At 39.2% G+C, this 20,125-nt stretch overlaps 2 protein-coding genes and 1 long non-coding RNA gene across 7 annotated transcripts; 1 reads left to right on the top strand and 2 right to left on the bottom strand.

The window, feature by feature from the left end:
- Positions 1-829: 829 nt before the first annotated feature.
- LOC132598858 (uncharacterized) lies at positions 830-10,733 on the bottom strand. 4 transcript variants are annotated; one of them, XR_009566700.1, is made up of 6 exons: positions 9,589-10,733; positions 8,435-8,482; positions 7,270-7,354; positions 4,409-6,621; positions 3,255-3,302; positions 830-2,173 (listed from the first exon to the last, which is right to left on the bottom strand). XR_009566700.1 is itself a non-coding variant. In XM_060311985.1 (4 exons), exon 4 carries the CDS (start codon positions 6,617-6,619, stop codon positions 5,123-5,125), a length of 1,497 nt encoding a protein of 498 aa, XP_060167968.1. In that variant the 5' UTR covers positions 6,620-6,621; positions 7,270-7,354; positions 8,435-8,482; positions 9,589-10,733; the 3' UTR covers positions 3,719-5,122. The 4 variants fall into 4 exon arrangements, 1 of the variants encoding a protein (XP_060167968.1); XR_009566703.1 differs by lacking the exon at positions 8,435-8,482; XR_009566701.1 differs by lacking the exon at positions 9,589-10,733 and having other exon boundaries at positions 8,435-8,686.
- Positions 10,734-10,928: 195 nt separating this feature from the next.
- Positions 10,929-12,600, bottom strand: LOC132598863 (uncharacterized). Its single transcript, XR_009566705.1, has 4 exons — positions 12,269-12,600; positions 12,107-12,188; positions 11,429-11,519; positions 10,929-11,353 (listed from the first exon to the last, which is right to left on the bottom strand). It is a non-coding gene; the product is annotated as an uncharacterized LOC132598863 (long non-coding RNA).
- A 367-nt stretch (positions 12,601-12,967) lies between these two features.
- LOC132598857 (methylmalonate-semialdehyde dehydrogenase [acylating], mitochondrial) lies at positions 12,968-19,723 on the top strand. Of its 2 annotated transcripts, none has more exons than XM_060311983.1 (19): positions 12,968-13,055; positions 13,957-14,054; positions 14,433-14,504; positions 14,615-14,776; positions 14,862-14,940; positions 15,030-15,184; positions 15,571-15,634; positions 16,140-16,219; positions 16,564-16,629; positions 17,539-17,589; positions 17,712-17,863; positions 17,962-18,052; positions 18,170-18,250; positions 18,489-18,566; positions 18,650-18,685; positions 18,773-18,816; positions 18,916-18,994; positions 19,379-19,469; positions 19,548-19,723. In XM_060311983.1, exons 1-19 carry the CDS (start codon positions 12,983-12,985, stop codon positions 19,658-19,660), a joined length of 1,665 nt encoding a protein of 554 aa, XP_060167966.1. In that variant the 5' UTR covers positions 12,968-12,982; the 3' UTR covers positions 19,661-19,723. The 2 variants fall into 2 exon arrangements, with proteins under 2 accessions (XP_060167966.1, XP_060167967.1); XM_060311984.1 differs by lacking the exon at positions 12,968-13,055 and adding an exon at positions 13,704-13,866.
- The last annotated feature ends 402 nt before the right edge of the window (positions 19,724-20,125 follow it).

Raw genomic sequence — 20,125 nt, 5'->3', positions numbered from 1 at the left:
GTGAAGTGCATTAAAGATGAGCATGGAAAAGTATTGGTAGAGGAGACTCTCATTAAACAGAGATGGCAGTCATATTTTCACAAACTCTTGAATGAAGAAGGGGAGAGAGACATCGTGTTGGGAGATTTGGAGCATACAGGGAGGCGTCACGATTTTGGGTATTGCAGGAGTATTAAGGTCGAGGAGGTTAAGGGTGTTGTCCGTAGGATGCGCAGGGGAAGAGCGACCGGACCTGACGAGATCCCTGGGGAATTTTGGAAGAGCGCGAGCTCGGCAGGTTTGGAGTGGCTGACTAGGTTGTTTAATGTCATCTTTAAGACGGCAACGATGCCCGAAGAATGGAGGTCGAGCGTAATGATCCCTCTATACAAAAATAAGGGGGATGTCCAGAGTTGCGAAAACTATAGAGGTATCAAGCTACTAAGCCATACTATGAAAGTGTGGGAAAGAGTGGTGGAGATGAGGGTGAGGAGAGGCGTGTCTATTTCAGAGAACCAGTTCGGATTTATGCCGGGACGCTCAACTACAGAAGCCATTCATCTTGTGAGGAGACTGGTGGAGCAGTATAGGGAGAGGAAGAGGGACTTGCATATAGTATTCATCGACCTAGAAAAGGCTTACGATAAAGTTCCAAGAGAAATCCTATGGAGATGTTTGGAGGCTAAAGGTGTACCTGTAGCATACATTAGGGTGATCAAGGACATGTATGAGGAAGCCAAAACTAGAGTAAGGACAGTAGGAGGGGACTCAGAGCACTTTCCAGTTGGGATGGGGTTGCATCAAGGATCAGCTCTTAGTTCGTTTTTATTTGCCTTGGTGATGGATAGATTGACGCGACAAATTCAAGGTGAGGTGCCATGGTGTATGCTTTTCGCGGACGACATAGTCCTGATCGATGAGACTCGTAGCGGAGTTAACGCTAAGATGGAGGATTGGAGACATACCTTGGAGTCTAAAGGATTTAAGCTGAGTAGGACCAAGACAGAGTACTTAGAGTATAAGTTCAGTGAGACACCCCAGGAGGTTGGCGTGGAAGTTAGGCTTGGTGCTTAGGCCATCCAAAAGAAAAGTAGTTTCAAGTACCTTGGGTCTATCATGCAAGGCAGCGGGGAGATTGACGATGATGTCACACATCGTATTGGGGTAGGGTGGATGAAATGGAGGCTAGCTTCAGGAGTGCTATGTGACAAGAAGGTGCCACCACAACTGAAGGGCAAGTTCTACAGAGTGGTGGTTAGACCGGCTATGTTGTATGGGGCGGAGTGTTGGCCAGTTAAGATCTCTCACGTTCAAAAGATGAAAGTTGCCGAGATGAGAATGTTGAGATGGATGTGTGGGCACACTAGGAGCGACAGGATTAGAAATGAGGCTATTCGGGATAAGGTGGGAGTGGCCTCGGTGGAAGACAAGATGCGGGAAATGCGACTGAGATGGTTTGGGCATGTGAAGAGGAGAGACATAGATGCCCCAGTGCGGAGGTGTGAGAGGTTAGCCATGGATGGTTTCAGAAGAGGTAGGGGTAGGCCAAAGAAATATTGGGGAGAGGTGATTAGACAGGACATGACGCAGTTACGGCTTACCGAGGACATGACCTTAGATAGGAAGGTGTGGAGGACTCACATTAGGGTAGAAGGCTAGTATATATGTCACGACCCAACCCCATAGGCCGTGACTAGTGCCCGATCTGGGCACCCAAACACATCTATCAAATGCTATCTCAAATTTTTATCAAACGCATTCAAGTATATAGCAGAAGCCGACAAGGCTATATTTCAAATTTAGATAATTTCCAGAAAAATTTCGGCAGAGTTTCCTTTGTTTTACAGACTATCCAAATTAACCCTGCGCACAGATAATACCAACAATGACCACCCAGGGCCAACAAAGCAACATTTAAACATATGCGGACCGGCCGCCGCGGTGAATGGGATCGCCCAAACACAACATATACACGCATCCGTATAGAAAGACCCCAACCCACAAACATGTCTACAGACCTCTAAACAGACCGACAGAATCATATGACGGGACAGGGCCCCGCCGTACCCATGAACGAGAATATATAAATACAGTAGTGACAGACTGTACCAAAAGATGGGCTCTGAATAAAAGAGCGCTCCAAATGGCAGAAAAATATCCTAGACGGACGGATCAGCAAACCTGTCGTCGGTACCTGCGCGGCATGAAAACGCAGCCCCCGAAGAAAAGGGGTCAGTACGAAATATGTACTGAATATGTAAAGCCTGAATTACAGAAACAAAATCATAACTGGTACAGAACGTACAGAAAAAGTGAGTAGAAAATCCAAAGTATCAAATACATATTTTCAAAACATGCGGAGTGTGTACAGAAACATATGTCATATCAAATCCGACCCCTGCCAAGGGACTCGGCAGACAGAACGTGGCCACCCTCCCGACGCTGGTGCCACAACACAGAAGAATCAGAATAGGGGCATAACCCCGTAACATAGTATATCATATCAGATGGCCATGGCAAATCATATCAGAACATGTGTACATGGCACAGCATACTCCACAAACCCATGTACACGTATACCTGCCCCCTCACATCGAGGCACGGCGAACAATGCAGAGGATTACGCTTGACAACATATCCTGGCCCGGGCTTAGTGTGGGAAACATTGGGGCATCCACGAGTGGAGTAGTGAGAAACTAAATGCAGTTAAAATATCATAAATATTTTCAGAGACTCGATGAGGCATATCAATGACAAACCAATTCAATGAAGTCAGACGGGATCATAATAAGTGAGTTTCGGATGTCATAATGAATTACAGAAGCATAACCTTTCTGAAGTCGTTCCGAGTGCCAAAACAATTTATAAGACTTAATGAATTATTTAAAACAATTTTTTTTGTTTAGTAGTTAAATGAGTAGTCAGAACATTTCTTTCCAAAAACTGCTCGAAAACGAGCCTTAAGTACAATAAGGGTAAAACCGGGACTAGTGGGCCCACCTTGGGACAAGCTAGGCGGTGGGCTCAAATTACGCATTTTAGGCTTATGGGGTCACCTACGAAGGTTCTACGGACATTTTATAACTTTTCATAAAGTTTGGGGAAGGTTTGCATAATTTTCAAGAAAGCATAAAAAAAAAAGGTTCAATTCTATTGAATGAAAGAGGGATATTTTCAAATGCGGATTCCGATGAGCAGAATATTTTCCGAGGCTTGAATCCGATCCTAGTACACCTAGGACATGCCAAAAGAAGAAAAGGGATAGCTTTACATACCTGTCGACGATTATCCGTGAATCCCTTTTGCCTCGTTGCTCTTTTCGCCTATTTATATAAAAGTGACGTTATCGTTAGTAACTATATTTCCTAGTTCGCCACTCTGTAGTTCATTCTTCTATAGGACCTACATTCCCGTCTATATATATGTTCTCACTTAAGTATTCTATTATCTAGCATTTTGGCGAAAATTCGGCAGCACTTCCCCTTATAGGTTCACCTATCCAAATTTCCAATTGTGTTCCTGTAGACACAGAAATACCAGCAACAATACATGGGTACACTTATACTTTCAATTCCTTCAATCCAATAAAAAAAAAGCGACAATATGATCGTATCAACACAATTCCAACTTTAACTTTCCAATCTTTTCGCCATATAGTTCGGGACAACAACAACTATAATTCTACTGAAAATTAACTCTCATGCTTGATCAAAAATAACTCCTGCTCACGGCCCAAAACAGCAACATAACATTACCATTTACAATTTCTTGTGATCAACACTTATCTATCAAGTTTACAAAAATCGCAATAACTTGCAATTGTCCAACTCCAACCAAACAACAATAACATGTTTAGCAACATTGTCTATATAACCGCAAGAGACTATATTAATAGCATACTAACTCATACAACAGCCCATAACGACTTCAACTCAACTTTTTAACCATCGATGTCTTCATTCTTATTTTAGAACCCATGACAACAACAATCAACATTCAAACTAAATTAGCCCATCCATTTACATAAAACAGTCCACGGTTGGACTGTTTTTCCCACTTCCATATATATCATTTCTCTTACATCTTAACTCACATATTTAAAATGTAAAACAATACACCACAATGTCCATAACAATCAACAACTAAAGTATCACATAAAACAGTCCATTAACTCCTTAAATCAACTCCTACACGGCTTCAACACAACTACATACAAAATTCCATAATTTTCATTCCTTTCAAACACACTACATCATTCAAACCATCCTTAATACATGTACAAGAAATTCAAACATTACTTCACATAAGCCCTTCACACGGCTAACTTTAAATTTCAACAACAACATTCAATACCAACATGCACCATTTTATACATATTCACAATGCATCCAACTCATTCTAAATGTAAAAGAAAATAACCAATTCTTACCTTGGATACTTGGCTCCAATTTGTGTCTTAAATCTTTATACTTGTTCTTGCTTCTCCACCTCTATCTCCTTGTCTTCTCCTTAGAATTTTTACTAAGCAACAAAACTGATTTTTTTTTTTTTTTTTTTTAAGCCCCAATCTAGCCGTGAGCAGCCATGGGCATTTTTTTTTCTTGCTCTTGAGCTTTGTGTACCAACAAATGACTTGAAAATGGTCATTTGCACTACATCCCATTAAATATATATATATCCCATATTGCTACACGTATTCCCCCTTTTGATGACTCACTTTTGCACCTTGTTTTGTTAATTTCCAGATTTTGATTCCTTTTTTTTTTTTTTTCGGGTGGGGCCCACATGGCCCCTTAAGCTTAATTAATTAATGAAGTGATTTAAATTTTAATCCCACTTAATAATCTAATCATAGTTAATTTACCCCTAATCTCCAATAATATCTTTGTACCAATAAAATTCATACACAATTTATGTTTTAATTAAAATTGAAAATTAACGATTTCTATTTCGTATCCGAAAATAATTCCGCCTTTAACTTGAGTCGATTTTCTTGCGGATAATTCGTCATATAAATGTACGGGGTATAACATCCTCCCCCCTTTAGAACATTCGTCCTCGAATGTCAAATTAATCTTATAGGGTCTTGTAAGCATTTTGGGGAAAATATATCACAAAGTAGAGGCTAGACCTGTCAATACACTTATATTTCGAAAAAAGACATTAGTATACCTGTATCCGCGTTTGGTAGCGCCTCCGGGTCCTGTCGACTAGTCAAGGCATAGATGCGGTTCGAAGGACCGCTTGAACTGGGAGCTCCGCCACGACCTCTGCCGCGGCCTGCTGATGTCGACGTACCCTGCCCCGCAGGGCGTTTGGCTATCGAAGGAGACGATGACCCAGCGACTGACCCGGTAGGCTGCGCTGCACCTCCCAAATTACCCTTATACGGGCACTCTCTCACAGTATGGCCCTGGCGGCCACAAGAATAACAAGCACCTGTAGCACGGTAGCACTCTCCAGGGTGGTATCTCCCACAGTAAGAACACTGAAGCCTGGGTGGCCTCGTCTGACCGGAACTCCTGTCTACCCGCGAACCTGAAACCCCGGAGCTCTGGCCTGCTCCTAAATACCCTGGGCTATCAAATCTCCTGCCTGAGAACTGCGGAGGTGTGCTCTGTGCCGGCTGGGAAGAATGCCAGCTAGACTGCTGCTGCGGCTGAGGCTGTCTGCCTCGGGAATCTCCAGAATATCCTGCAGACCTGGCCCTCTTGGGCGGCCTCCTGTCCCGATCTCTGCTGGAATAATCGTCCATGTGTCGGTCCTCCATACCCAGAGCATGGGCCTGTAGTCGGGCGATATCCATATCTGTCTGCAATGCCACCGCCATACAGCCATCAATCAAATAACGGTCTAACCCCATCACGTATCTGTGCATCCGATCGGCCATGTCTGCTACTATGGCAGGTGCATACCGGGCCAGAGAATCAAACTCCAAATTATACTCACGAACGCTCCGACCCCTCTGCTGCAGATGCAAAAATCGATCAACCTGCGCCCGCCGTAACTCTGGGGGCAAAAAGTGGCGGGTAAACGCAGCCACGAACTCGTCCCAAGTAGCTGGGGAAGCACCCTCACCCCTGGATAGCTCCCAGGACTCATACCAGTGAGCAGCAACATCCCGTAGTCTGTGCGAGGCCAACTCAACAGACTCAGTCTCTGAAGCCCTGATCAAGTCTAGTGAGCGCCGCATCCCCCGAATAAAGTCATGGGGGTCCTCGTCGGGCTTAGACCCAAAAAACTCTGGGGGGGCACATAATAGGAACTCTCGAACCCTCAGGCTGTCACGCCTGTCATCATCATCATCATCCCTCCGCCCGCGTCTGCGAGCCTGCCCCGCTACTAGTCGAGTCAATAGCTGAACTGCCTCTCGCAGGGTACCATCATCTGCCCCTGGCTGGGGAACTGGAGGCGCGGCCGTTGGAGCCTCTGGAGCTAATGGTGTAGCCGCCCCCCGACCCCTAGTGGCAGCGATTGGTGCTCCAGACTCCTCTGATGATGAAGACGTAGTAGAGTCTGCTGGCTGGGACGCAATATCACGCATCATCTGAGCAAGGGTCCGAGTACCCTTCTGAGCCCGACTGGTCTCTCCTACCACGCCCTTTTTCTTCTGGGCGGCCGTCGCCTTTTTCGGAGGCATCACTGAAAGAAAAGCAACAACGGATCAGAACAGAATCATCCTAATAGCATAGCTCTATCGCACGATCTAAGATTCAAAGGAAGGAAACACCCTAAATGTCCTGCAGCCTCCTGTTTATAGATGTGGTGCACAACACACCGATAAGCAAGACTCTACGAGACACGGTCTGTAGACATTCCGAGGACAAACCGCTCTGATACCACTTCTGTCACGACCTAACCCCATAGGCCGTGACTAGTGCCCGATCTGGGCACCCAAGCACATCTATCAAATGCTATCTCAAATTTTTATCAAACGCATTCAAGTATATAGCAGAAGCCGACAAGGCTATATTTCAAATTTAGATAATTTCCAGAAAAATTTCGGCAGAGTTTCCTTTGTTTTACAGACTATCCAAATTAACCCTGCGCACAGATAATACCAACAATGACCACCCAGGGCCAACAAAGCAACATTTAAACATATGCGGACCAGCCGCCGCGGTGAATGGGATCGCCCAAACACAACATATACACGCATCCGTATAGAAAGACCCCAACCCACAAACATGTCTACAGACCTCTAAACAGACCGACAGAATCATATGACGGGACAGGGCCCCGCCGTACCCATGAACGAGAATATATAAATACAGTAGTGACAGACTGTACCAAAAGATGGGCTCTGAATAAAAGAGCGCTCCAAATGGCAGAAAAATATCCTAGACGGACGGATCAGCAAACCTGTCGTCGGTACCTGCGCGGCATGAAAACGCAGCCCCCGAAGAAAAGGGGTCAGTACGAAATATGTACTGAATATGTAAAGCCTGAATTACAGAAACAAAATCATAACTGGTACAGAACGTACAGAAAAAGTGAGTAGAAAATCCAAAGTATCAAATACATATTTTCAAAACATGCGGAGTGTGTACAGAAACATATGTCATATCAAATCCGACCCCTGCCAAGGGACTCGGCAGACAGAACGTGGCCACCCTCCCGACGCTGGTGCCACAACACAGAAGAATCAGAATAGGGGCATAACCCCGTAACATAGTATATCATATCAGATGGCCATGGCAAATCATATCAGAACATGTGTACATGGCACAGCATACTCCACAAACCCATGTACACGTATACCTGCCCCCTCACATCGAGGCACGGCGAACAATGCAGAGGATTACGCTTGACAACATATCCTGGCCCGGGCTTAGTGTGGGAAACATTGGGGCATCCACGAGTGGAGTAGTGAGAAACTAAATGCAGTTAAAATATCATAAATATTTTCAGAGACTCGATGAGGCATATCAATGACAAACCAATTCAATGAAGTCAGACGGGATCATAATAAGTGAGTTTCGGATGTCATAATGAATTACAGAAGCATAACCTTTCTGAAGTCGTTCCGAGTGCCAAAACAATTTATAAGACTTAATGAATTATTTAAAACAATTTTTTTTGTTTAGTAGTTAAATGAGTAGTCAGAACATTTCTTTCCAAAAACTGCTCGAAAACGAGCCTTAAGTACAATAAGGGTAAAACCGGGACTAGTGGGCCCACCTTGGGACAAGCTAGGCGGTGGGCTCAAATTACGCATTTTAGGCTTATGGGGTCACCTACGAAGGTTCTACGGACATTTTATAACTTTTCATAAAGTTTGGGGAAGGTTTGCATAATTTTCAAGAAAGCATAAAAAAAAAGGTTCAATTCTATTGAATGAAAGAGGGATATTTTCAAATGCGGATTCCGATGAGCAGAATATTTTCCGAGGCTTGAATCCGATCCTAGTACACCTAGGACATGCCAAAAGAAGAAAAGGGATAGCTTTACATACCTGTCGACGATTATCCGTGAATCCCTTTTGCCTCGTTGCTCTTTTCGCCTATTTATATAAAAGTGACGTTATCGTTAGTAACTATATTTCCTAGTTCGCCACTCTGTAGTTCATTCTTCTATAGGACCTACATTCCCGTCTATATATATGTTCTCACTTAAGTATTCTATTATCTAGCATTTTGGCGAAAATTCGGCAGCACTTCCCCTTATAGGTTCACCTATCCAAATTTCCAATTGTGTTCCTGTAGACACAGAAATACCAGCAACAATACATGGGTACACTTATACTTTCAATTCCTTCAATCCAATAAAAAAAAAGCGACAATATGATCGTATCAACACAATTCCAACTTTAACTTTCCAATCTTTTCGCCATATAGTTCGGGACAACAACAACTATAATTCTACTGAAAATTAACTCTCATGCTTGATCAAAAATAACTCCTGCTCACGGCCCAAAACAGCAACATAACATTACCATTTACAATTTCTTGTGATCAACACTTATCTATCAAGTTTACAAAAATCGCAATAACTTGCAATTGTCCAACTCCAACCAAACAACAATAACATGTTTAGCAACATTGTCTATATAACCGCAAGAGACTATATTAATAGCATACTAACTCATACAACAGCCCATAACGACTTCAACTCAACTTTTTAACCATCGATGTCTTCATTCTTATTTTAGAACCCATGACAACAACAATCAACATTCAAACTAAATTAGCCCATCCATTTACATAAAACAGTCCACGGTTGGACTGTTTTTCCCACTTCCATATATATCATTTCTCTTACATCTTAACTCACATATTTAAAATGTAAAACAATACACCACAATGTCCATAACAATCAACAACTAAAGTATCACATAAAACAGTCCATTAACTCCTTAAATCAACTCCTACACGGCTTCAACACAACTACATACAAAATTCCATAATTTTCATTCCTTTCAAACACACTACATCATTCAAACCATCCTTAATACATGTACAAGAAATTCAAACATTACTTCACATAAGCCCTTCACACGGCTAACTTTAAATTTCAACAACAACATTCAATACCAACATGCACCATTTTATACATATTCACAATGCATCCAACTCATTCTAAATGTAAAAGAAAATAACCAATTCTTACCTTGGATACTTGGCTCCAATTTGTGTCTTAAATCTTTATACTTGTTCTTGCTTCTCCACCTCTATCTCCTTGTCTTCTCCTTAGAATTTTTACTAAGCAACAAAACTGATTTTTTTTTTATTTTTTTTTTTAAGCCCCAATCTAGCCGTGAGCAGCCATGGGCATTTTTTTTTCTTGCTCTTGAGCTTTGTGTACCAACAAATGACTTGAAAATGGTCATTTGCACTACATCCCATTAAATATATATATATCCCATATTGCTACACGTATTCCCCCTTTTGATGACTCACTTTTGCACCTTGTTTTGTTAATTTCCAGATTTTGATTCCTTTTTTTTTTTTTTTTTCGGGTGGGGCCCACATGGCCCCTTAAGCTTAATTAATTAATGAAGTGATTTAAATTTTAATCCCACTTAATAATCTAATCATAGTTAATTTACCCCTAATCTCCAATAATATCTTTGTACCAATAAAATTCATACACAATTTATGTTTTAATTAAAATTGAAAATTAACGATTTCTATTTCGTATCCGAAAATAATTCCGCCTTTAACTTGAGTCGATTTTCTTGCGGATAATTCGTCATATAAATGTACGGGGTATAACAATATAAGTCTCGTTATCTTTCCTTATTAGTAGGCGCATTAGCGCATTATAATTTCTTGTGGTTTGATTTATGTTATTATTTGCTACTTTCTGTACTTTGATTACTCTATTTTATCTGTGCCGCTTTCGTGATTTGCATTTCCATATCGCTTTGAATTCCTTGATTATCCTGTTTTACTGTGTCGCTTGCATTATTTCATTGCAATATCGTTTTAAATCTTTTAACCTTATCTGACCCCCTTTTTATGCTTCTATTGAGCCGAGGGTCTCTCGGAAACAGCCATCCTACCTTGGTAGGAGTAAGGTCTGCGTACATTATACCCTCCCCAGACCCCAAGATGTGGGATTTCACTGGGCTGTTGTTGTTGTTGTATAGAATATTGAATTAAAACAGGATGAATGTGGTAGTGTTAAGTACCTATCAAAATGAGATGCAAGTTTTATGAACGATCGTGAGATCATTAATACTACACAGGAATAATGTTGCATGCCCAAGTCTCAAGCAAGATGAATGCCGAAGTACAAATTCTTAGAATGAATGCGCAACCATACAAGATAATATAAGAAAAATTGCACATATAGATGAACAAAATAAAAGAACGTTATGAGGACTAGATTATGGTTACATGAACTTGAAAATACACAAGTTAGAATGTCTAACATCATGAGTATACAAGATGTCAAAAGGAGATGATGTAGACTTAAAATCACATGGCGTAAAGTGGAGAGAACTATTGTCGTTTCATCGTACATAATTGCGAGAATCATTTGACCGTTAATGTTAAGTGAAAAATAATTTCATCCCTAAAATTAATCCTATAGCATACAAAACTGTAACTAATATTCACATTTTTCGAGTTCCAAATATATATAGTTGCTATTCAAAAGTTCAATGTCCAATGAGATCCATCAGATGTTGGTATTGTCGGTGGGGATATATCACTAACACTTGGGATATCCCTTGAATGTTCTCCCAGGGATTCATCATCACAAACTGGGAAATTCTTTAGGTGTAAAGCCATATTATGGACACATAGTCCATCATTACTTTGCAGATAGTTCGATGATACTGTTGGTGTTCCTCCTCCACTACTGGAGAATTCCCTCCACTGCCGAGTCACTGTGTTTACTTGGGTGTAAAAGTGTACACCAGCTTTGCCTGCGTAGCTCACAGCTCCAATTTAGATACAGGACAAATTAGTAGGACAAAGGCATATGTTCCGAGTATGTTTACCATTGGCATTGAGATCCCCAACGAAAGACAATTCTGAGCTTGCGAGAGAGAAGAGGGGCAAAGGAGCAGGAACAGCAGTATTTATGCAAACCTGAGTCCATCAATATGCACAAAATTGTTAGATTTTTCAACAAGTTTCTCAGTTTCTCCATTTATTATTATGATTTTTTATAAAGGTACTACTTAAAACCACCTTTGTTATTTAAAATAAAGCAAAGTATTGGTTTTGTACAAAAATATAGTTTTTGTATTATTTCACCTTTTAAACTTTTACTGTATTTTTAATCAGTTCTGAATTGAAAGCCTTAATTAGATTGTGACACCTTTATTTATACAGTAATAATTTTATTAATATAACTGAAAGATCCTGTATACTGGCAGTAAACAGAAAGTTATAGAAATAGATCCTCTACCATGGGGCAGAAAGATTCATCCATCTTTCTCATTTGTATTAAATCCGAAGCAAAGATAAACAATCAAGCCATTAGTTTTTTCATAATCCTGCCTTTTCCATTTTTTTCATAAAGATGCAAAAAATCACTAAGATCCATCAAATTATCCCATCTAGTTGTGCTGCTATTGCCGGTATCTCACCTCCTGGGAAGAGTTCTTTAGTATCTTTTTTGATTAACCAGGAAGTGTGAAATTACAAGATTAAGTATAAAATGGATGTCCTACCTGCCTTGTTTCAATCTCAATCTGGAATTTCCTCAAAAGTGCCCCGGAGCCCGTGAAGATAGATGTTCCATAGCAATATTTTCTTCATAAAAGCAGTGTAAAAGATAAGATCGAGATAAAACAAAAAACTTCACACATATTTTATAAGTAATGGAGAAATACTTATTTTGGTTCACAAAGGTAATGGCCTCGTCTATGCTTAGCCTGCACTCAAAACGACAAAGAGGAGAGAGTTCCAGTGATGTTTCACAAGAAATGCACCAAAAGAACAGGGGTCCAGAACCTTAGAAACATAGGACAAGCCTGCATACAAAGAAGAGCAGGACCTAGTATTTCCTCCTGCACACAAAAGTATTTCCCTTTTTATCTGACTCCAATTCTGTTCCGTCGTAAATTTCATCAATCATGGCTGTCTTTTAGAATATATTGAGCGGGCTAAAGCTGCAACCAAAACAATAGTACTCACATAGGCTTTAAAAAAAAAAATCCTCGAACACTAATATAAATAATTTCTTTTTTAAAGATCCTTTGCTTATTCTACAGAGATAATGGGTGAAACCCTCCTAATTTACTACGCTTTTATAAATTTTATACGTAATTTATGCTTTATTTTAGTTATTCCTTGGACTACTTTTAAGGATTAAATCTTCCCTTCCCTTAGCTAAAAATATATTGGTGTGTGTAGTTCTCGCTCCTAAAACGCTTAAGAAGTGCCAAGTGGCGTTGCATGTGTCATTTGAACTTTTTATTTTTTCAGATATCATTTTAAATTTTAATATACTTTTTTATTAAATAGTTAAAAGCTTAAAAGCTGTCTTTTCTAAAATCATCTCTTTTGTTTGCAAAATCTTTGAATTAAAAATTTGTGTTTGCGAAATGGCTTTGGCATTAACTTCTTCAATTGCAATTCATGGCTCTCGCTCTTCATCCTCTTGTGCTCATCCCAAAGGTACCTATAATCTTTTCCTCTCAAAGTTTCAAATTTTACACTTAAAAACGTAAATGTAGACAGCTTTATCATTCGAGTTCATCTTTTGGTCTTATTTCGTGATTTATTATCTAAAACTAGGACTTTTATGAAAGAAGAATAGAAAATTAGGCTCTCATGAAAGAAGAATATAGGAGAAAAAAATGGAAAATTTCATATGAATATTCACATCGACACAGTAGAGAAAGTGAGAGGATGAGGAACAACCGAACAAGTCCTCATTTACAAAAAAGCAAAACGAGGAAAAAAGAAAGAAAATATAGAAAAGAAGAAAATTTAATTATGTGGCTTAATTTGTGCTTAAGAAAGTTAGGTGAATAACTTATTTCCCCCCTATACGTCTCTAAAAAGATTTTAATAAATACTTTATTATATTAAATCAAAATTTTTAATTCTTGAAAATATATTTCAAGTACATGAAATTTTAAAACGAAACGAGATAGCTTGGAAATAACTTTTTCTTTTCGTCCAATTTTAATAAGGGGTTCATACTTTTTAAACGAAAAAAGATACCCGACAATAGTGTGACCAGTGACGTGGCTGATCTTCAAACTTGATAGCTTCCAAAATTATTTATTACCAAAAATATAAATGTCGTAACTGAAAATACTTCTAACTCCTAATCACTGACTACGATCTTCATCATCAATTGGATAATCTCTAAAACACACTTTCTTGAATCAATAAAGACTATAATTTCTCTTCTACATACTAATCTTGAACAAAATATATACTTAGCACGGAACAATGATGCAGTTTTCAGTTCATAGAGGTCAGGTTTGCCTGATTTATAGCATCATACCCTTTTTATTATTCTTCATAGTAATCTTTGATAATAATCCATTAATCTTGTTTTTTGCAGTGAGGAAAGTAAGATCTTTGAGTCCTGGGATTTTTGCTCTTTCTAATAATCACTTCTCAGTTGCTACTGAATCCTCATGGAAGCATCGCAATTCCCCAGTCAGTATTTCTTTACTCCATCAATCATTCTTGATTTTTTTTTTCGAATTAATATGGAAGGTTAATTGATGTTAAAGTTTCTGCTTTCAGATATGAAAAAGAGAAATTGACATAAATAGTCGTCCACCAAAATAATAGCGGACAAATGTATATTTTTGCATATAAATAAAAAAATATACTTATTTTATACAAAATATGTATATTTGGCCAAATGTGTAACTTTCCCTATGAACAATGGCTTGGTGTAGTGATGCTTTCTTTCTTATACTTTTTATTTAGAGAATGTGTTTGTTCAATCAATAGGCATCTTTTTTCTCTCCCAATTTTTTTTATGAAGTAGTAGTTTGGACTAAAGACTTTCTTCATCTTTTTTATCAGAAAGTTCCAAATTTAGTTGGTGGCAGCTTTGTAGATTCACAAGCATCAGAATTCATTGATGTTATAAACCCAGTAAGTGGATCGCATTAAAGTTTCAATCTTTACACGAAAATGCTAATATTTTGGGTGCATAGTGTTCTTTGGTTAGGGTAAGTTTTTAATGGCTTGAATTTTGATCATAGGCAAACCAAGAGGTGGTTTCTCAGATACCTTTAACCACCGATAAGGAGTTCAAATCTGCGGTTTCTGCAGCCAAAGAAGCCTTCCCGTCATGGAGGAACACACCCATAACCACACGACAACGAGTCATGCTCAAATTCCAAGAGCTTATTAGGAAGAACATGGTTTGTTTTTGTTGAATTCCCGTATCTTTCTGCAGTTCTTTGCTTGTGAACTTTGTTTACTTCATTTATCCTATGTTTGTTTTAGGATAAGCTTGCCTTGAACGTGACTACGGAACAGGGAAAGACACTGAAAGATGCACAAGGCGATGTGTTCCGCGGTCTCGGTTGGTTCTTCACTCACTTAGGCTTGGGGAAAAAAACATATTTTGTTTGAGGACTGTGAAATTGAACTTCTGTTTTCTGTTTTGTGAAGAGGTGGTGGAGCATGCATGTGGAATGGGAACTTTGCAGATGGGCGAGTATGTATCTAATGTATCAAATGGAATTGATACCTATAGCATAAGGGAACCTCTAGGTGTTTGTGCCGGGATTTGTCCGTTCAACTTCCCTGCAATGATTCCCTTATGGGTAAGCATGTTCATTTTTTTTTCCTCCTTTTATAGTTTCCTTACATTTTAAGTGCATTTCTCAAATCTCTTTATAGTTTAGTCTCTATTCAAACTTGGTTGTCTTCTCCTTGACTTCTGACTTGCTCGAGGAATCATTTTTTTTTTCACATAACAACACTAGGAATCTTTCTATCAAGAAAGATTTTGTACTGTGATTAGTATGGAGCTATTGTTAGTCATCAGATGCCCAGCTTTATGGACCATTTCTTAGTAATCTCATCTTTCTCCCTTTCTGCAGGCAATCTTTATGTTTATTTTTGTGGGTAGGGACATGAGAAGGGAGTTAAGCTTAAGCTTCAGAAAATATGAGCATCTTTATATAATTTGTGTCTGAATTTGGTGCAGATGTTTCCTGTTGCAGTTACTTGTGGTAACACGTTCGTTCTTAAGCCTTCAGAGAAGGATCCAGGTAACTGTTTTGATAATTATCAACTATTGGAGCATAAGATGTTGCAAAATTTAGGGGCAGAGGTTACATATACCAGTTATGTGAAGTAGACTGTTAATAACTTAAAATAGAGCTTATATAGAACTAAACCTCACACACACACCCCCCCCCCCCCCCCCCCCCCCCCCACCAAAAAAAAAAAAAGAAAGAAAAGGACCCGTCTAAAATATTACTCCCTCCTTCCCAATTTATGTGAGACTATTTGACCGGGCGCGAGTTTAGGAAAGTAATGAAGACTTCTGAGAGTTGTGGTCTAAAACAAGCCTCAGACATTTATATGCTATAGTCATTTCATTTCGGGTAAAGTGAGAATTTTAAAATTTAAATTGTTTCTAAATATAGAAAGCTGACATTCTTTTTGGGACAGATTAAAACAGAAAGTGTGTCATATTAATTAGGACAGAGGGATTATCACTTATGTTGTCTTCTGAATTTGACTTATTTTTGTTTCATCGTTTGGTTTCAGGGGCTTCCATGATGTTGGCAGAGCTGGCAATGGAGGCTGGTTTGCCTGATGGTGTTCTAAATATTGTTCATGGAACCCATGTATGTCTTTTCCCATAATTGCTAGTGATATGTTTTTCTGCCCCTTTGTTTCTAGTCCATTAAATGTATGGATTCTATCTGGCCTTCTCATCCTATATTTACGATTGAGTAAACGTGTAAAACTATGTATTGAATCTCCATTTTATCCCACTACATTAAAAAAAAAAAAAAAAAATCATGCTTCCCCGGAAGGCATTTTCTTGGCCACGTCCCATCCCATCCCATCCATACACTTTTAACATGGCTTATTGGAATTAGTGTATATGTGTGTGTTGGGTTGGGGGGGGGGGGGGGGGCGCCTTGATGGCGTTTCAATGAATTTTCATGATGCCTCTGTCTTGCAGGACGTTGTTAATGCTATATGTGATGATGACGATATCAGAGCCATATCATTTGTTGGCTCAAATCAAGTGAGTACTGCATTGATTTCTTGACACTTATACGCCACAATTAGGTACTTTATGCGCAGTTATAGATAGAGGACATTAAGTAGTACAGTGTTCTCAAGACTAAAAAAAAATCTGTACTTCGTAAGTTTTTATCTTCTGACTTCTGTAGCTTGGTTTGGTTATATTGTCTAGTGATGGATCAAGAACTGCTTTGTAATAATTATTTGTGGGTGTTTCCTTTCTTCTTCTTTTTGTTTTTGCTTTTTCTTTATATTTTTTTCTAGTAATGATCTGCAGCTACTTTCTGGTTTTGGAGGTTTTAGTTATATCTCTACCCAGAAAGGTGTTGTTACAGTTGTGAATGTTGCTGGACCTCACGAATGAAATTTGTTAGTGATTTAGAATTTTAATTGCAGATAACCATCTCATCGTTTTAAGATAGTATAAGTCTGAAAGCATTGAAAAGCTTGCCTTGAAATTAAATGCGGTACAGATAATTGGGGGGCATTTGTAGAGAACTGTATTTTTGTGCGGGTACTCTACCTTTGAACACCCACCTGTATACTGTGAAATTTTCCCAGCAATCCAACGAAATTATTATCTTAGCAAAAGATAGGGAAAAAAAATCTAGGTTCTCCATATTTTATTTGTAAAGTCGGTAGTCGTCTCATGCTTAGTTTTTGTGCTTTATATTTGGGTGGTCAAGTCTCTCCCATTTGTCTTTGCCTCATAGAACTTTCATCCGTTTGCCATCAATAAGGTTTTGGCACATCACAAAGGCAGGTTGGATGGTGAAGTGTACACTAAAGTAGAAATCGTGGTTTCTTCTTTCAAATGAAATCGATTGTCAATAGATTTATAATCTATTTTGAATCATCTTGTTCACCATGTGGTATATTGAGCATTCCTTGCTTTACTCTTACCCCTCAGGCTGGTATGCATATATATTCTAGAGCATCAGCTAAAGGAAAACGTGTTCAGGTTAGTGCAATATTACCAACTCTCCTCTCACCTGTATTTTCCAATGTGGCAAACATGTTTAACATCATTGTTAGTACTATTGAGGTTAAAAGACATGACTAACCAACTGAAAACGCCTTCAGTCCAATATGGGAGCCAAAAACCATGGCGTCGTCATGCCTGATGCAAACATAGATTCCACGATAAATGCTTTAGTGGCTGCTGGTTTTGGTGCAGCAGGACAAAGATGCATGGCATTGAGCACAGTGGTCTTTGTTGGGGACTCGAAACCTTGGTAACACATTTCACCATGCTTATTATTACTCCACTTTTCTTAGATCTTTTAGTTTACTATTGACACTTGTGATGCATGACATTACATTAATCTTGCAGGGAAGAAAAACTGCTGGAACGTGCAAAAGCCCTGAAGGTCAGTGCTGGAATAGAACCTGATGCAGACCTTGGTCCAGTAATTAGCAAGCAGGTGGGTACATGGTTCAATAATGCACAAACAAGTTACTCAATGGCTCATGCTCCTTTCAAATTTCCATGTGTATGATTCTGGACCAACCAGCTTTTATCCTTTTTTTTGAGACCACAGGCTAAAGAACGAGTATGTCGATTAGTTCAAAGCGGTATCGATGATGGAGCCAAATTATTGCTTGATGGAAGAGATATTGTGGTATCGGGTTATATCTGTTCGTCTTCTAAATTTTGTTTCTGATTGCATCTAATAGCTACTTTTTGTTTCTGATTGCATCAAAGAGATACTGGAGAGCCAAACTAAATGCATGATCTCTTACATCAAATAGCTACTTAAATAAAAGCATAATCTCTTGCATTGAGTAGCGGTTTCTGTTCTTCATTATGAAATGAGGTTGTCACTTAAGTTTAACTTGTTTCACCCTGACGCCTAATAGGTCCCGGGATATGAAAAAGGCAATTTTGTTGGTCCCACAATCTTGTCTGATGTCACACCTGATATGGAATGTTACAAGGTAGTCGTCCTACATTCTTCAATCTCCCTCTTGAATTTCAGATTATGGCATATTAACCATACAGAATATGGGTTCTTTTACAGGAGGAGATATTTGGCCCAGTTCTTATTTGCATGCAGGTTAGTTGTTAAATATTCCACCATGTAGCCTCACCTATACCTGTCAAGTGATATATTAAGCTAAAATTGTCATTTTGCTGCTCTCAGGCCAACAGCTTAGATGAGGCCATTAACATTGTTAATCAGAATAAGTAAGTACCCTGTTCTTTTTCTTTCCCTCCTCACCGACGAAACGCATTTTTCTTTGAAGTGTGTTAATGTCCTATACTAATGTCATCCTGCTTTTGCAGGTATGGTAATGGTGCTGCTATCTTTACTACATCTGGTGTAGCAGCGAGGAAGTTCCAAACAGATATCGAGGCAGGCCAGGTATGAAATGTTGCTGCTGCATGAACTTGGTAACGTTTGGAGAAAAAACAATGGTGTTAAATCCTCACTTAAAATCATGACTTCATGGATGATAGTCATCATGTTATATTTTGCAAATGTGTGTCAAAGTTTTCCTTGTAAGATCTATAACGGTTTTATGGCCTTTATAGAAGTGTATGCTTTGTTGTTAGTAATGTCTCAAAAACAAATGACTAGGAATAGAGAATTGTGCCAGCTCTTTCTACCTATCAGTTTCTTGTATGTATCATTTGACATCCCATTCAGCTGTTGTCTAATACCATAAAACAATAGATCTGTCTTATAGTTTTGGAGTTCCTGTTTCCTGATAAAATTCTTGCTTCTTGTTTCTGCTTCCTTTTGAAGGTCGGTATCAATGTTCCTATTCCAGTTCCGTTGCCATTCTTCTCCTTTACTGGATCCAAGGCTTCCTTCGCTGGTGACCTCAATTTCTATGGTAAGTTAAAAAGATATTCATTCTAGTCTTTAGGGAATGGTACTTGGTTTTCATGTTATTGTTTGGGATGCATTGTAGGCAAGGCTGGAGTTCAGTTTTACACCCAGATCAAGACAGTAACACAGCAATGGAAGGATTTGCCAGGTGGCTCTGGTGTCTCTCTAGCAATGCCAACTTCTCAGAAGTCATAAAATATGTGTTGATGAACTTCAGAATACCCTCATAAGAGTGCAATAAAAGAACATTTTCACGAATTGTGCGTTTCAATCTTGTCCCCCGTGTGTTACTTTTTTGTATCCAGATTTTACTTCCCCACTCCCCTCAGCCTTTGTTTGTTTTCATTTTTTTTTTTTTGTGTGCGCGCGCGCATGTGATGCCCTTATAAGGGGAAATAATCAAAACGTCTAAGATAACTTCTGTTGCTCTTCTGCAACAGTGTCTCAATTTGTAAAAGGCCCCTCAACACTTCCATATCCTCCACAAGACACATAAATTCTCTCAAAACTTTCCATGGAGTTAACATCCGTGGGTAAAAGGGATATGATTCGAGACATGGTGTAGAAATGTTTAAATTAAGAGTCGTTTCAACAACCACTAAAGGATGTGGTGCAGTGGATGGGGCTGCTCATCTTTTAACCTTAACCAGAGGTCTCGGG

This window comes from Lycium barbarum, chromosome 6 (assembly GCF_019175385.1).
Source record: "Lycium barbarum isolate Lr01 chromosome 6, ASM1917538v2, whole genome shotgun sequence".
Lineage (NCBI taxonomy): Eukaryota > Viridiplantae > Streptophyta > Magnoliopsida > Solanales > Solanaceae > Lycium > Lycium barbarum.
Note: the sequence above shows the minus strand (reverse complement) of the source record. Positions and strands in the feature narration are given on the sequence as shown.

Excerpts from the sequence above, each read along its gene's own strand:
- LOC132598857 (XM_060311983.1), top strand. The coding sequence starts at position 12,983 with ATGGCTTTGGCATTAACTTCTTCAATTGCAATTCATGGCTCTCGCTCT. Across the intron at positions 17,590-17,711 it reads CTAAAGGAAAACGTGTTCAG|TCCAATATGGGAGCCAAAAA; the intron begins GTTAGTGCAATA and ends AAACGCCTTCAG. Across the intron at positions 18,251-18,488 it reads TTGATGGAAGAGATATTGTG|GTCCCGGGATATGAAAAAGG; the intron begins GTATCGGGTTAT and ends GACGCCTAATAG.
- LOC132598858 (XM_060311985.1), bottom strand. The coding sequence starts at position 6,619 with ATGCCTCCGAAAAAGGCGACGGCCGCCCAGAAGAAAAAGGGCGTGGTA.